Raw genomic sequence first — 17,820 nt, forward strand, 5'->3', positions numbered from 1 at the left:
AGGGGACCCAGGCCAGAGCTCAGTGTGAGGCACGCACCCGTGGGGAAGTCTTGGCCAGATAGGGGGAACTGTGAGAAGCCTACTTGCGCCCTCCCGTAGGCACTGACAAAGTGCAGTGCCGGGCCAGAGCCAAATCCCTGCTGCTCTCCGCGCCACCCCGATCGCCTGCCCAGCAACCCGCTGGCGGGCTCCGCTACGTAGCCCAGCCCAGTCCCGTCCCGCCCCGCCCCATCCGTTTTGCTCCTCTGGCCCCGCCCTGTCCTTCTTGCCCGCCCACTGGCCCGCCCCTCCTTGATATGCTCGCTCCGCCCCTTCCTGCTGCCCCGCCTCGTCTATCTGGTCGTGTCCCGCCCCCTCCTCGTACCCTGCTGGCAATTAGCAGCGCCAGCCGGCGCCATGGGTACCGCTTCGTCGCTCGTGAGTCCCGCGGGTGGGGAGGTGATCGAGGACACGTATGGGGCGGGCGGCGGCGAGGCCTGCGAGATCCCGGTGGAGGTGAAGCCCAAGGCCCGCCTGCTGCGTAGCTCGTTCCGCCGGGCCGCGGGCGTGGCGGCTGCGGGAGCCGGGCCCGGTTCGCTGCCCCGTGGAGCGGGCGGCGGCGGGCTGCTAGGGGCCAGCTTCAAGTCTACTGGCTCGTCGGTGCCCGAGCTGGAATACGCGGCTGCTGAGTACGAGCGGCTGAAGAAGGAGTACGAGATCTTCCGGGTCAGCAAGAACCAAGAGTTGTTATCCATGGGCCGCCGGGAGGCCAAGCTGGACACGGAGAACAAGCGGCTGCGGGCCGAGCTGCAGGTAATGCTGTGCCCGGGCACTCACCGGAGATGACCGCGACACCTGGGAACTGAGGCCCGGGGCCGTCTGCCCACCGCCCCGCAGCCACATGGCGGCACTGCCAACTGGACCCTGGACGCCTGACTTCGTCCCTTGTCCGTCCTGCCTCATCTCCAAACCAAGAAGTTTTGAAAGTTAAGCAGAAACTGCTCTGCATTTTACTTTGAGAGAACATACTGCCTTGCGGTCTAAACTGATTCTTTAAGAACCACCGGCTGCCCCCACCTCCCCACTTTTTTTTTTTTCCTGTCTTTGGGCCATTCATTCAGACACCTTGAAGCTATTAGCACGGAGCAGCAAATGCTCGGGGCTTCCCTGATAGCTCAGCTGGTAAAGAAAATGTGAAAGTGAAAGTCTCTCAGTCGTGTCCGATTCTTAATAGTCCATGGAATTCTCAAGGCCAGAATACTCCTTCTCCAGGGGATCTTCCCAATCCAGGGATTGAACCCAGGTCTCCCTCATTGCAGGCGGATTTTTTACCAGCTGAGCCACAAGAGAAGCCGAAGAATATTCGAGTGGGTAGCCTATTCCTCCTCCAGGGGATCTTCCTGACCCAGGAATCGAACTGGAGTCTCCTGCACTGCAGGCGGATTCTTTACCAACTGAGCTATCAGAGAAGCCCTGGTAAAGAATCCGCCTGCAATGCAGGAACCCCTGGCTGGATCCCTAGGTCGGGAAGATCCCCTGGAGGAGGGTATGGCAACCCACTCCAGCATTCTGGCCTGGGAATCTCCATGTACAAAGGAGCCTGGCGGGCTATAGTTCATAGGGTCACAAAGGGTCGGACACGACTCAGCGACTAAACACAGAGCAGCACCAAATGCTAATCTCCAGGGAAGTAGGTCTGCCAGGACCACACAGATACACAAAAGACTTTGGTGACATCCTGTTGAGGCAGCTCATCAAACCCTTCGTAGGTGTTTAAAACCCTGCCCCGCCAAATGCAATTGCAACCGGACAGAGTGCACAGGGGTGACAAATGTTCCAGTCCCAGGTTATTTCTGTTACCAATCCTGATTTCTTATGTAACCTTTTTTCTTCCTTTTTCATATACCTAGGCATTTAAAACACACACACACACACACACACACACCCTATGTTTATTTTATCCATTCAGTGAGACATTTACTGAAGACCTGCAGTGTATCAGCCTTGGAGCTAGCAAGAGGAGTGAGACATGGAGCCGAGGAGTGCACAGTCTCACAGAAATAATTATCCTTCAGGTTAAACCTTATAAATTGTGATTTTGTTCTCTTAAAGGTGGGAAAACTGAGTTGTAGTGAAGATTCAGAACTGGTGCAGTATTTCAAAGAAAAAGTATTAATTTCCATTGAAAGCTTAATGTTGAATATCTTCATTTATAATTCTAGCACATTTGCAGGTTTTTTTCCCCATTATATGTTTGAATAGAATGGCAGTATGCAGTTCTTGATAACTGGTAAAAAACTAGACTGTTGATATTCTGAGATATGTAATATGTATATGAGAGTGTTGGTTGCTCAGTCATGCCTGACTACCCCATGGACTATAGCCTGCCAGGCTCCTCTGTCCATGGAATTCTCCAGGCAGGAATACTGGAGTGGGTTGCCATTTCCTTCTCCAGGGAATCGTCCGGACCCAGGGATTGAACCCGGGTCTTCCCACATTGCAGGCAGATTTTTTACCTCCTGAGCCAGAAGGGAAGCCCAATATGCATATAACATAATGTAAAATTTGGGAGGCATGCTATTTTTTAGAAATAACAAGGTAAAATATTCCAGGCACTTCAAAAAACTTACCAGAAGATACTTCGGGAAAAGGAAGGTGCTTTAGAAGCAAAATACCAAGCAATGGAGAGAGCAGCTACATTTGAACATGACAGAGACAAAGTTAAGAGGCAATTTAAGGTAAATTTCATGCATCTTTATCCCCAAAGTGACAGGGAATAAAGCAATATATTTTAAAATTTCATATAATACTGTGATGAGTAAATAGAAGTAAATGATGTAGGAGTCATGAAAGGTATAAGAGCTAAAGTCTTATAAAAAGTAAATACTTTTTACTTTTGAAGTATTTGAGTTGGACCAGGTAAACTTGAGATAATTTCAAAGAAAGAGTATAAAAGTGAACATTTTAGTTGGGGGGCGGGGGAGGGGAAGGAAAGTGTTTGTATTAGGGGAGAGCATGCAGAAACATTTGGGGATGTGTCCTTTGGGAGGGCATTACTGGCAATAAGTGTGCATGCTAAGTCAGTCCAGTCGTGTCCGACTCTGTGACACTATGGACTGTAGCCCACCAGGCTCCTCACTCCATGGTATTCTCCAGTCAAGAATACTGGAGTGGGTAGCCGTGCCCTCCTCCAGGAGGACAATAAGTGGGAGGGGGGCAAATTTGCTAAACATCAGGTAGCACACATGGCAGCCCCGCACCTTAGATATATCCTCCTGGAATTCCATTGGGTTCCAGTTACAAAACAGTGACAGAGAGGTATTTGCCTTACAAAAGAGGGAGATCAAGTACCAAATGAATATTGATTTTATGAATGAAAGAATTTTCCCTTAAAAGTTGATGATATCACTTTTTGCTTATGGAAAAGGATTTCAAAATTAAAATATATCTTTTAAAGATTTTTAGGGAGACCAAGGAAAATGAAATTCAGGATTTATTGAGGGCCAAGCGAGAGTTGGAGAGCAAACTTCAGAGGCTGCAGGCTCAGGGGATCCATGTATTTGATCCTGGAGAATCTGATTCAGATGACAACTGTACAGATGTTACTGGTAAGTTTATTTCCTATTTATAATGTTTTGAGATATCAAAATATTAATAGGTATAATGATTGTAGAGCCAACTTTGAATCCTTGTACTGATAAGTAATTGCTCTTACAAATAGAGTTGCTCTTTCTTTCTCATGTTATAACAGGTCTTTTCTATAGAAGTCTATGGTGTAGAAGCTGAGGTCCCTTCTATTTTGTTGCTCTGCCAACCTTAACCCATAGCTGTTCTCTCTCTGGTCTAAGATGGCCCCTCCAAGTCCCAGCACATCTACAATTTAGCTAGAGGGAATGGGGGAATACATTACTTTCCTTGAAAGCACAATCTGAAAGATAATACACATTACTCCTACTCAGACCCCATCGGCCTATACCTTCCTCAAACCCCATGCAGGCCTATACCTTCCTCTACCTAGGAAGATGGGAAAGTGTAATTATTAGTAGGAGAGCCATGTGTGCACTTAAAGTTTGGGGTTGTGTCATTAAAGAAAGGAGAGAATGGATGTTGGACAACAGTTAGTAGTCTCTGTCACATTTTCCCACATAATGGATGTATTCTTGCAGCTATCAGAGTATCTACATAATGTTTCATCAAGTGGTTTCCAATACAGTTTTTTGAAATATTTTAAAGTTTTTGTTTTATAATTAAACATATTAAATGTCTTTCTAGAAATAAGGAAAAACTCAGAATCACAGAATGAAAATGTCCACTATGTTAATAAGAAATAATAATGAAGTGTGATTGACATTGAACAATATTCTATTTTAACTGTAGTGGGAAGATGCAGTCACTCTCCTATTTATAAAAAAAATTGTTATTATATTCTTCCAAATTAATGTATTTTGGAGTAAAATATGGCAATTGATAATCCCCTCTTAATTTGCATTTTAGTACCATTGAAATTTGACCAGCATTCTGAGACTTTTATTACTAACTTTTGAGGAAAAAAAGGGGAAGAGATTCTTAATGGCTTATTATGACTAAGACATTAGTCTTAGCAGTTATTTCAGTGTTGACATATGTTAAAATATAGTGTTTCAAAACTATTATATTCTAATTCTCTTGGCAAGTTAGTAAAAACAAGTTAATATTTTCTCCTAGGTCTTTTTTCCTATTTTGATATAAACATGAAGAAGGAATGCTTGAGGGAATATTGCTCATTATTTGTCACCTACAAATAAAAATCAGTTTTGCCAGAGATTGTCACCCAAATACCAGTTTACTTAAGTTTAGTCAAGGACTCCATGTTATAGCAAATATTCCTTATTTTAAAAATATTTCTTAGTAAGTACTCATCAATTCAGACATTAATTTTGTTCCTCTGGGAGGTTAGAGAGAATGTACTCTTTACAGCTTTGGCTCATATCCTAGTGAATTACCAATATCAATTACTGGTGTGCCAGTAATAGTCTTCCTTTGAAATTCATCCCTTCAAATTTTATACTGATACCTAAATCATATGGTTAGAAAAGTTTTTTAGAAATTTTTGTTGGGGAGCATTTTTAATTCCTCTCTCTGTTATTATAATTTCTTTGGTTATTATATTCCTAATTTCTTTTCATCTTTCTCTCTTTAATCCCCCTTTTAAGATTGAGATAACCAAAACTGTGTTAACTACCACCTTAGAACATGCCAGAAGTTGGTGGCAAAGTACTTTCAGAATTATTCTTTTGATTTTGAAATCAAAGTTTTAATATTTGTTGTATTTATGATCTTATAGTACTTTTTTGGATTACAAATCCTGTTGAGTATATTTGATAAGGTTTTGAAGTTTCAGTATTATTTGGTTTTCATCAGATGAAATCTGCTTTACAGCTGCTGGAACCCAGTGCGAATATTGGACTGGTGGAGCCTTGGGAAGTGAGCCTTCCATAGGGAGTATGATCCAGCTTCAGCAATCCTTCCGGGGCCCTGAGTTTGCCCACAGTTCTATAGACGTGGAAGGACCATTTGCTAATGTCAACAGAGGTAAATGGCTAATGGTAATTAGCCATTTGCTAATTAGCTTAGTTAATGGTAATGATTGTTTGTGTACTACAGTCTTGTGCTGGGAGAACTGCCATCAGCAGAGCGTAAGACTTGTTTTCTGGGTATCTTCCACTGTCACGCCAGTATGTTCTGGTACTTGTCACTGACCAGAAAGGATGAAGTTACATAATTCACATCAGGATCAGATGGTGTCCCCCAGCCTGACTGACCAATGAGTTCTAATAACTGAAATTTTGGTCTGGATTCTCAAGCATTTTAGTTGAGTAGTGAGAGTTTACTGTAGATCAGCTGAAACACAGTGGCTTTCAGTCTTTTCTTTTGCATCTTTGACAGTGTTGAAACGTTGTGTGTGCATGTGTGCTAAGTCACTTCAGTCACATATGCACCCTGTGGACTGCAGCTTGGCAGACTCCTCGGTGCATGGGATTCTCCAGGCAAGAGTACTGTAGTGGGTTGCCATGCCCTCCTCCAGGGGATCTTCCTGATCCAGGGATCAAGCCTGCGTCTGTTATGTCTCCTGCACTGGCAGGCAGGTTCTTTACCACTAGCACCACCTGGGAAGTCCAGTTTTACTCATTATCTTTATATAATTTGGTATTCAAAACAGCTCTTAAGATCTGTTCAGAATTTCAGTACCACAGCTGACCTGAGATATTATAGCTCCATTCTTTTCTTAATACTATGAAATTATTTATCTATTAGCAAAATGAAAATTATTTTTTAAATAATGCATTTTCAATTAGTCAAATACATCTTAAAATATTCATTCTCACTATCTTTAGGTTACTTTTCATTTTATACCACTCTTAAACTTTCTTTTTGACTCAGCATATTTCAAGAATAATAAGTAAAACCAGTCTGGGAACATAGGCCTTCCTTAAGTTACAAACTAACTGAACAGCCCATGTGGCCTAGTTCCCTGACATTTGACTGGAGCCATGGCTACCTCAGCAGAGACCACTGGTGACTGTGATTGCTTTAAACCCCAGGATAGAATTTGAGACTAGAGAACTGATTGCCTTTTAATATGTTATTCTAGAAGTTATGTCAGTATTACAAGTGAGATAAGATATCATTCTACGATGCCAGTTGTGTTTTTTCAGACTTTCAGACATCTTATCATATGGTCTTCTAATAATTCTTTTGGGGAACTTATGAGAAATTTTATTTTCAGATGACTGGGATATTGCTGTGGCTAGTTTATTACAAGTTACCCCCTTGTTTTCACATTCTCTATGGAGTAACACTGTCAGATGTTACCTCATTCATACCGATGAAACCCAGCCTGAAATGGATCTTTTCCTTAAGGTGAGGACATTTATAAATTTTGTATTCACTGATTTAAAATACAAGTTAATATTGTATTCTGGTTATGATACTACTGCATCTGAACCAGGTAGTTTACTACATACAAGATTACATCTTAAAGAGTAGGAGGCATCTTGGGCTTTTCTTTAAGAAAATGTCTTAGTATTTTCAGTATATTCAAATTAAGTCCTTGGAACTTTATGCTTTTGAATGCTTCATTACACATTCTCCACAGTGTTTAGCTGTGCCTGCTTTAGTTAATCTCTGCCAGCCCTATTCTTGAATCTGTTTCAGATTATAACAAAATGTAATCCTTGTCATGATTTTCAACTTTTCACAGCAGCCATTGGGGTTAATCTAAGGCAGGGGTCAGCAAACAAAAGCCTGTTGGCCAAATCTGGCCTGAAGTCTGTTACTGTGTAACCTAGAGCTAAGATTGGTTTCTGTGTTTTTAAATGATTGAAAAAGAAATCAGAAGAAGAATATTTTGATGTGAAAATCATATGAAATTCAAATTTTGTTGTCTACAAATTTTTATTAGAACACAGCCACACACAACATATTGTCTCTGGTTGCTTCACATTAATGGCAGAATAAAATTATAGTGGCACCTAAATGCACCACAAAAACCTCTGCCCAAACAGGCAGCTTCTTAAACTATTATTAATTTGCCATCTGGCTCTTCGCAGAAAAGTTCACCAGTTACCTTTCTAACTGAATTTTCAATAAATATGTGTGGCACATGCAATACCTTCAATATTAACATCCTCTGGATTGTTGATTAATAAGTCCATTTAGCTTTCCTTTTTGATATTACTCTATTTTGGTAAACAGACACAGTATTTTGAAAACCAAAGCTTCTACTCACTAACTGAGTATACATTATTCCCAAATACATGTTGAGGGAATTACTAATTCATTGCATAGTAATAATCAACATTACTAAGTAAGTTAATTGGTTATCAGTTCAGTCACTCAGTCGTGTCCGACTGTTTGTGACCCCATGGACTGCAGCACACCAGGCCTCCCTGTCCATCACCAACTCCCGGAGTTCACTCAAACTCATGTCCATCGAGTCGCTGATGACATCCAACCATCTCATCCTCTGTCGTCCCCTTCTCTCGCCTTCAATCTTTCCCAACATCAGGGTCTTTTCAAATGAGTCAGCTCTTTGATAATTTGTAATAGACCAGCATATTTTTATTTTATATCTGTTTGCTTTAGTGTTCATGGCAGACACTTTTTACTATATAAATTTATGGGTTTATGTTTGTCACCCTGTAACAATAAATAGAAGTTATTTGTAAGAATAATAATAAAAATATATACCACAGCAAAACAACTTAATACTGTACTCCTGTTGTTTTAAGTTTTATTATGAGATAAATCATTTTCTGAACTAGGAAACAGCCAAGCTGCTAAGCTATTACTATTTTCAATTTATAAAGAAGTTTGCCTTTCCTCTTAAAGGTTTTTTTAAATGTGATTATGATTTTTTTAGTTTTAAATCAGAGAATATCCAACATAACTTGTGATAAAGCATGTTTTTTTATTTTAAGTAGTATGAAGCTGACTAGATCTTCAGTTAAATAAGCTGTGCTATCTTTCAATTTGCACGTGAAAGATATTTGCTATGTTTCAATTTGTTTTTAGGATTACTCACCTAAACTTAAGAGAATGTGTGAGACAATGGGATACTTTTTCCATGCTGTGTATTTTCCAATAGATATTGAAAATCAATACCTCGCTGTAAGAAAATGGGAAATTGAGAAAAGTTCATTAGTTATCTTATTCATTCATTTAACCTTACCAAGGTAAGCTGAAAATTCTATAATTTATTATAGGGGTTAAATTTGTAAATAGAATTAAGTTTGCCAAATGAACTTGAAACATAAGTTCTAATTGCATTCTTGTTTTTTTAACATATATTTTTTAATTGAATGATAATTGCTTTACAGAATTTTGCTGTTTTCCATCAAACCTCAACATGAATCAGCCTTAGGTATACATATATCCCCTCCCTTTTGAACCTCCCTCCCATCTCCCTCACATCCCACCCCTCTAGGTTGATACAGAGCCCCTGTATGAGTTTCCTGAAACATACAGCAAATTCCCATAGGCTATCTATTTTATATATGGTAAAATAAGTTTCCATGTTACTCTCTCCATACATCTCATCCTCTCCTCCCCTCTCCCCTTGTCCATAAGTCTATTCTCTATGTCTCTTTCTCCACTGCTGCCCTGCAAATAAATTCTTCAGTACCATTTTTCTAGATTCTATATATATGCATTAGTATACAATATTTATCTTTATCTTTCTGACTTACTTCACTCTGTATTATAGGCTCTAGGTTCATCCACTTCATTAGAACTGACTCAAATGTGTTCCTTTTTATTGCTGAGTAATTTCAATTGTGTTATATTTAGAAGAAGTAATGGATGCTTCTTTATCCATTCATCTGTCGATGAATATCTAGGTTGCTTCCATGTTCTAGCTATTGTAAATAGTGCTGCAGTGAACAATGGGATACATACGTCCTTTTCAGTTTTGGTTTCCTTAGGGTTTATGGGTAGGAGTGGGATTGCTGGGTTATATGGTGGCTTTATTCCTAGTCGTCTAAGGAATCTCCATACCATCTTCTGTAGTGGTTATATCAATTTACATTCCCACCAACAGTGCAAGAATGTTCCCTTTTCTCCACTCCCTCTCCAGCATTTATTATTTGTAGGCTTTCTGATGATGGCCATTTGACCAGTGTGAGGAGATATCTCATTGTAGTTTTGATTTGCTTTTCTCTAATAATGAGTGATGTTGAGCATCTTTTCATGTGTTTGTTAGCCATCTGTATGTCTTCTTTGGAGAAATGTCTCTTTAGATCTTTTTCCCACTTTTTGATTGGGTTGTTTGTTTTTCTGGTATTGAGTTGTATGAGCTACTTGTATATTTTGGAAATTAATCCTTTGTCAGTTGTTTCCTTTGCTATTATTTTCTCCCATTCTGATGGTTGTCTTTTCACCTTGCTTATAGTTTCCTTTGCTGTGCAAAAGCTTTTAAGTTTAATCAGGTCCCACTTGTTTATTTTTGTTTTTATTTCCATTACTCTAGGAGGTGGGTCATAGAGGATCTTGCTTTGATTTATGTCATTGAGTGTTGTGGCTGTGTTTTCCTCTAAGAGATTTATAGTTTCTGATCTTACATTTAGGTCTTTAATCCATTTTGAGTTTATCTTTGTGTATGGTGTTAGGAAGTGTTCTAATTTCAGTCTTTTACATGTAGCTGTCCCATTTTCCCAGCACCATTTATTGAAGAGGCTGTCTTTGCCCCATTGTATATTCTTATCTCCTTTGTCAAAAATAAGGTACCCATACATGTGTGGGTTCATTTCTGGGCTTTCTATCTTGTTCTGTTGGTCTATATTTCTGTTTTTGTGCCGGTACCATACTGTCTTGATGACTGTAGCTTTGTAGTATAACCTGAAGTCAGGAAGGTTGGCTCCTCCAGCTCCATTCTTCTTTCTCAAGACTGCTTTGGCTATTGGGGGTCTTTTATGTTTCCATATGAATTGTGAAATTTTTTGTTCTAGTTCTGTGAATGATGCCATTGGCGATTTGATAGGGATCACATTGAATCTGTGGATTGCATTTGATAGTATAGTCAATATTGATTCTTCCGTCCCAGGAACATGGAATATCTCTCTATCTGTTTATGTCATCTTTGATTTCTTTCATCAGTGTCTTATAATTGTTTGTGTACACTTCTTTTGTCTCTAGGTAAGTTTATTCCTAGATATTTTATTATTTTGTTGTAATGGTGAATAAGATTGATTCCTTAATTTCTCTTTCCGATTTTTCATTGTTAGTATATAGAAATGCAAGTGATTTCTGTGTATTGGTTTTGTATCCCGTGACATTGCTAAATTCACTGATTAGCTCTAGTAATTTTCTGATGGTATCTTTAGGGTTTTTTATGTACAGTATCATGTCATCTGCAAACAGTGAGAGCTTTACTTCTTTTCTGATCTGGATTCTTTTCATTTCTTTTTCTTCTCTGATGGCTGTAGCTAGGACTTCTGAAACGATGTTGAATAATAGTGGTGAAAGTGGACACCTTGTCATGTTCCTGATTTTAGGGGGAATGCTTTCAGTTTTTCACCATTGAGAATAATGTTTGCTGTAGGCTTATCATATATGGATTTTACTATGTTGAGGTAGGCTCCTTCTATGCCTATTGTTTGAAGAGTTTTAATCATAAATGGGTGCTGAATTTTGTCAAAGGCTTTTTATGCATCTATTGAGATTATCATATGGTTTTTATCTTTCAATTGGTTAATATGGTTTATCACATTGATTTGTGTGTATTGAAGAATCCTTGCATCCCTGGAATAAACCCACCTTGATCATGGTGTATGAGCTTTTTAATATGTTGCTGAATTCTGTTTCCTAAATTTTGTTGAGTATTTTTGCATCTATGTTCATCAGTGATATTGGCCTGTATTTTTCTTTTTTGGGGGGTTGTCTTTGTCTGGTTTTGGTATCAGGGTGATGTTGGCCTCATAGAATGAGTTTGGAAATCTTCCTCTGCTATTTTTTGAAAGGGTTTTAGAAGGAAAGGCATTAATGCTTCTCTGAATGTTTGATAGAATTCTCCTGTGAAACCATCTGGTCCTGGGCTTTTGTTTTTTGGGAGATTTTTTATCACAGTTTCAATTTCAGTGCTTGTAATTGGCTTGTTCATAATTTCTGTTTCTGTTCCAAGAATCTGTCTATTTCTTCCAGGTTATCCATTTTATTGCCATATAGTTGTTCATAATAGTCTCTATAATTCTTTGCATTTCGTTTCTAATTTTGTTAATTTGATTCTTCTCTCTTTTGTTCTTGATGAGTCTGGCTAAAGGTTTGTCTATTATGGTTATCTTCTCAAAGAACCAACTTTTAGTTTTATTAGTCTTTACTATTGTTTCTTTCATTCCTTTCTCATTTATTTCTGCTCTGATCTTTATCATTCCTTTCCTTCTGCTATGTTTGGGGGTTTTTTTTGTTTTGTTTTTTTTGTTTTTGGTTCTTTTCCCAGTTGTTTTAGGTGTAGAGTTAGGTTGCCTATTCAATGTTTTTCTTGTTTCTTGAGGCAGGATTGTATTGCTATAAATTTTCCTCTTAGAACTGCTTTTGCTGCATCCCATAGGTTTTGAGTTGTCATGTTTTCGTTGTCATTTGAATCTAGAAATTTTTTGATTTCCCTTTTGATTTCTTCAGTAACTGTTGGTTATTTAGAAACATTTAATCTTCATGTGTTTGTATGTTTTACTTTTTTTTTCTTGTATATCTAGTCTCATAGCATTGTGGTCAGGATGCTTGATATGACTTCAGTTTTCTTAAATTTACTGAGGTTTGATTTGTGACCCAATATGTGGTCTATCGTGGAGAATGTTCCTTGTGCAGTTGAGAAGAAGGTGTATTCTTCTGCATTTGGATGGACTGTCCTAAAGATATCAATAAGATCCATCTCATCTAATGTATCATTTAAGGCATGTTTCCTTATTAATTTTCTGTTTTGATGATCTGTCCATTCTTGTGAGTGGGGTGTTAAAGTCTCCTATAATAGTAACCGTATTGTATTATAGTCAGTTTCGCCTTTTATGTGTTAATGTTTGTCTTACATACTGAGGTGCTCCTATGTTGGGTGCATAGATATTTACAACTGTTATGTCTTCCTCTTGGATTGACCCCTTGATCATTATGTAGTGTCCTTCCTTATCTCTTGTAATATTCTTTATTTTAAATTCTATTTTGTGTGATATGAGGATGTTACTCCAGCTTTCTTTTGTTTTCCTTTTGCATGGAAAATATTTTTCCATCCTCTCAGTTTCAGTCTATATGTGTCTTTAGGTCTGAAATGGGTTTCTTGTAAACAGCATATAAATGGGTCTTGTTTTTGTATCCATTCAGCCAGTCTGATGGATTGGAATACTTAATCCATTTACACTAAAGTAATTATTAATATATATATATATATATATTCCTATTGCCATTTTCTTAATTTTTTGTGGTTTTATTTTGCAGATCTTTTTCTTCTCTTGTATTTCTTGACTATATAAGTCCCTTTAACATTTGTTTAAAACTGGTTTGTTGGTACTAAATTCTCTTAACTTTTGGTTGTCTGAAAAGCTTTGGATTTCTCCATCAGTTTTGAAAGAGATCCTTGCTGGGTAATCTTTGTTGTAGATTTTTCCTTTTTCAGTACTTTTAATATATCCTGCCATTCCCTTCTGGCCTGCAGAGTTTCTGCTGAAAGATCAGCTGTTAAACATATGGGGTTTCCTTGTATGTTACTTGTTGCTTTTCCCTTGCTGATTTTAATATTTTTTCTTTGTGTTTAATCTTTGTTACTTTGATTAGTGTGTGTCTTGGCGTGTTTCTCCATGGATTTATCCTGTATGGGACTCTTTGCACCTCTTGGACTTGATTGACAAACCCTTTCCATGTTGGAGAAATTTTCAACTCTAATCTCTTCAAAAATTTTCTCATACCCTTTCTTTTTCTCGTCTTCTTCTGGAACCCCTATAATTTGAATGTTAATGTGTTTGATATTGTCCCAGAGGTCTCTGAGACTACCCTCAGTTCTTTTTATTCTTTTTACTTTATTCTGCTCTTCAGAAGTTATTTCCACCATTTTATCTTCTAGCGTGCTGATTCCTTCTTCTGCTTCAGATATTCTGCTATTGATTCCTTCTATTTTTAATTTCAGTAATTGTGTTGTTTGTCTCTGTATCTTTATTCTTTAATTCTTCTAGGTCTTTGTTAATTGATTCTTGCATTTTCTCTTCTGTTTTCAAAGTTTTTGATCATCTTTACTATCATTATTCTGAATTGTTTTTCAGCTAGTTTGCCTGTTTCCTCTTCACTTATTTGGACTTCTGTGTTTCTAGTTTGTTCCTTCATTTGTGTATTATTTTTCTTCCTTTTCATTATTTTTATTTAAACTTACTGTGTTTGAGGTCTCCTTTCTCCAGGCTTCAAGGTTGAATTCTTTCTTCCTTTTGGTTTCTGCCCCACTATGGTTGGTGCAGTGGTTTGTGTAAGCTTTGTATAGGGTGAGATTTATGGGAAGTTTCTTTTGTTTGTTTGTATTTCCTCTGATGGGCAAGGCTGAGTGAGGTGGTAATCCTGTCTGCTGATGACTGGGTTTGTATTTTTGTTTGTTGTTTGGATGAAGTGTCCTTCATAGGGTACTACTGGTGGTTGGGTGATGCTGGGTCTTGTATTCAAGTGGTTTCTTTTGCAGGAGTTCTCACTATTTGATACTCCAGAGGGTTAGTTCTCTGGTGGTCTAGGGTCTTGGAATCAGTGCTCCCACTCGAAAGGCTCAGGGCTTGATCTCTGGTCAGGGTCAAAGATTCCACAAGTGGCTTATTATGGCATTAAGTGAGATTAAAACAAATACCCAATAACAAGAAACCAAAGATGAACCCCGGATAAATGGCAGTTACAAAGTCAGGCAAATAATAATTAAAATAATGGAATATACACATATACATATATACCCATAAGCAAAATCAAAACAGTCCAAGAAAAATAAAGTTCAATAGATTGACCAAGCAAACAAAGAAAACAAAAATTATATCTAACAGTTAAGAACTAAGCTAACTAAAGCACAAACTAGAAAACAAAACTAAAGCAAGGTGCCAAGTGGGGAATAAAGCAATGAAAATAAAACTAACAAATATGTTGAGAGGAAAGGAAAGAAAGAATAGACATGCAAAGTTAAATAGAGGTAGATAAAGGAGACTTATATACACTAAAGCTTAACTTCAATGTGCAAAGAACAGTAGGAAAAGCAAGCAAAGAATAAATGTAGGAAAATAATAATAGGTTTAAAAAAACTAATATTAAAAAAGGAGAAAAGGAAAAAAGGGAAGAGAAAAGGGGGAGAAAAAGAAAAAAGAAGAGAGGAAAAAAAGGAAAACTCCACAGAACTGCAAAAGCCCAACATAGAAGCAGAGGTTTATAACAAGGAAAATCATGATTGAAAAAAAAAAATCAAAAGGTTAATTAGATTTCATGATGCCAATAAAATCAACAGCTACAACAGGGTGGGTTGAGAGGAAAGGACAGAAAAGGAGACAAAGGAAAAAGAAAAAAAATCCAAAAGAAAGTACCGAACAAGTTAAAACATAAGAATAATAAATGCTTTTCTTGAGTCACTGCTGTTAAGATCCTTTCCCTCACTGGGAGTCACAGCCCACCTCACCTCCCTAGGATACCCTCCAACACTGTGCTGGTCTCTGGGGGCAGCTCAGATTCTGATCTGGTTTTATTCCTGTGTGTTCTTGCCTCCAGTGTCCACAGCTATCAGAACTAGTGTGTTTTCTTTTGTGGGAGCTCTCAATGTCCTTTTATACGTTCCATAGACACACAGTCTGCCTAGTTGTTCATGTGAATTTAATCTGCAACTTGTACAGCTAGTGGGAAGGTTTTGGGTCTTCTTCCTTAGGCACCCTGCCCCTGAGTTTCAATTGTGGTTTTATTTCCACCTCTCTGGGTCGTCTACTGGGGTTTGCTTCTGAGGCTGCCCTGGAGGACTTGGGTCTGTCCCAGAGAAGGCCAGTTGCAGAGGTGGTACAACTGCTTGGGTTGCAGGGGTTCTGGCAGAACCAGGTACTCAGGGGAGTTGGCAGCTAGGGCAGCAGGAAATATAGTTTTCTAGAAGAGTGAAACCAGTAATGGCCACAATACTTCAGTATTCTTGCCTGGAGAGCCCCGCTGATAGAGAAGCCTGGCAGGCCATAGTGCACAGGGTCGCAAAGAGTTGGATATAACCAAAGCAACCCCGTGTGCATAGAGGCAAGACTTTTGTTTTGCTTGTGGCAGCTCTGCCCACGTGAGGGTTTAGCATGAAGGTGGTGCAGATGCTTGGTTTGCAGGGACTTGGCGGTGCCAAGTGTGCAGGTTCACAAACTGCCTTCGCTGCCGGAGTTATGGCCCTATCAGAGTCTTTTTTCAAGCCTCTGGTAGCTGGCAATCAGAAGGCCTCTTTGGCTAGTCTTTCTCTGTAGCTCCACCCATTCAGACACTTAGAGGGCTCCCTTGCCTAGGATCCTTCTCTGTAGTTCAGTGCGTCAGGTACATAGAGGCTGGGGTCCTACTCTGTAGATTGGTGAGTCAGGCACTTAAACAGTCACCCTGGGTGGCGTCCTACTCTAGTTCGGGTGCATCAGGGGCTTGGTGGGCCATTCTCTCTATTGTTCATCTGCTGATGCTGGCTGTGGGAGAGAGAGGCTATGATGATGGCTCTACCCCCTACACGTGACTCAGTAGTATTGCCTTGCTTCCATGGCTGCCTGGCTGCCTGGCTTTCCTTCACAGGCATTTCCCACCACGATCTCCTCCCTCACATCCACTCAGTCCATCTGTCTGCAGTCAACAGCATTCCTCGCCCTAGGCTTGCTCCACAATACCTAAATTCCAGCTCTCAGCCGTTGCACCTTCTAGGGGACCTGCGTCCTTGTCCAGGATGCATATGGCTGCGGCAAGGACTGTCTGATTCTCATTGCATTTAGGCTGCCACAGATCAGCTGGTTCACTCTCATAGATGTTTCTCCTCTGACTCAGACAGTTGCCCCAGTGTGTGGACTGGACCCCTGCTTCAGTTCCCCCACCCACTGCGGGCAGTTCCAGTCCTACTAACATTCCTGTTTTTCCTCCTAGTTCCTTCATCCTACTGAGTTTTTATGTGGTTCTGTATATTCTTTTCTGGTGGTCTGGTACTCCTGTCTGCTCTTAGCTTATGTTCTGCACACACTTCTGTGTCTGAAGGTGTATTCCTGATGTGTCCATGGAGAGAGATGTACTCCACATCCACTTACTCCTCTGCTATCTTGTTCTCGCTTTCTAATTGCATTCTTATAATCAAAGACAATCCTTGAAATTTAAAAAATTCTATGACTTTTCATACTTAAATGTTAATAAAAAGTTTCACACTGTTAGGCTTGTTTTTGATAGGTTATAAGATTAACTTCATTAATGTAAGATCATTTTAATCAGGGGTTAGCAAACCATGGCCCCTCAAGTCAAATCCAGTCACCTGTATGTATAAATAAAGTTTTATTGGAACACAGATACGTTCCTTTATTTGTGTATTGTCTACAGCTGCTTTCACAGTGTACCACCGGTACTGATTATTTCAGCAGAGACAGTGTGTCCTGCAAAGCCTAGAATGTTGGCTAGCTGACTTCACAGAAAAGGGTGGTAACCCCTGATTTCAGTAATTAGCATTAACCTTCATTATTTTCTTTGTTCAGATACAGATTGAGAGGCACTTGAACACTTGTAGAAGTGTTAAATCATACTTTTAATTTGCTGAGGAGGTAACTACTTAAATCCAATAAAGTGAGCGGTTTTCTTATAATGTGAATATAATCACACCAATGAATCTAATCTGCAAACAAAGTTGTTCTTTTTTTTTTTTTTAACCAGTTAGATATATAGATAGAAGACAGAATAGGATAGATAGAAGGTAAAATAAGGGGTTAAGTTTTCTTTCTATACTTTCTTTCTGATTGGATTTAATCCTTCCAAAGCATTTTTTTCTCTTTTTATTGAGGACCAACTCTGACTTTAACTATGTATGGAAGTGTTTGGAGCCCTAAGCTTTACTAGAGACTCTGCAGTATAAGCCATCCTTGATCCTTAGGACTATAGAGTGTAGTCTGGATAGCCAGAGGCTGGGTGGCCGGGGAACCACCTGGTCAAGGAACCTCTTCCCAAAATAAGATTGAGGATTCCTTCAACTTGATTTCCTCCAGTTGGAGTTCTTTACCTCCCCTCCCTGTTTTCCTTTCTTGTTTTGTTTTTATATTTATTAAGAATATATCCTATTTTATATTTAACATCTGGGTAATATTTTATCTCAGACAGTAGTATATGTCATTTGTTGTTTTTCTC

General features: G+C 39.2%; 1 protein-coding gene across 1 annotated transcript in view; it reads left to right on the forward strand.

The window, feature by feature from the left end:
- The first annotated feature begins 396 nt into the window (after positions 1-396).
- Positions 397-17,820, forward strand: part of NPHP3 (nephrocystin 3) — a 52,252-nt gene continuing 34,828 nt past the window's right edge. The window contains exons 1-6 of the mRNA XM_052643499.1: positions 397-792; positions 2,592-2,717; positions 3,437-3,587; positions 5,380-5,550; positions 6,746-6,879; positions 8,533-8,693. Coding sequence (XP_052499459.1) covers positions 397-792; positions 2,592-2,717; positions 3,437-3,587; positions 5,380-5,550; positions 6,746-6,879; positions 8,533-8,693 — 1,139 coding nt within the window. The remainder of the gene's footprint in view (positions 793-2,591; positions 2,718-3,436; positions 3,588-5,379; positions 5,551-6,745; positions 6,880-8,532; positions 8,694-17,820) is intronic.

Source organism: Budorcas taxicolor, chromosome 1, assembly GCF_023091745.1.
Source record: "Budorcas taxicolor isolate Tak-1 chromosome 1, Takin1.1, whole genome shotgun sequence".
In the NCBI taxonomy this organism is placed as follows: Eukaryota; Metazoa; Chordata; class Mammalia; order Artiodactyla; family Bovidae; genus Budorcas; species Budorcas taxicolor.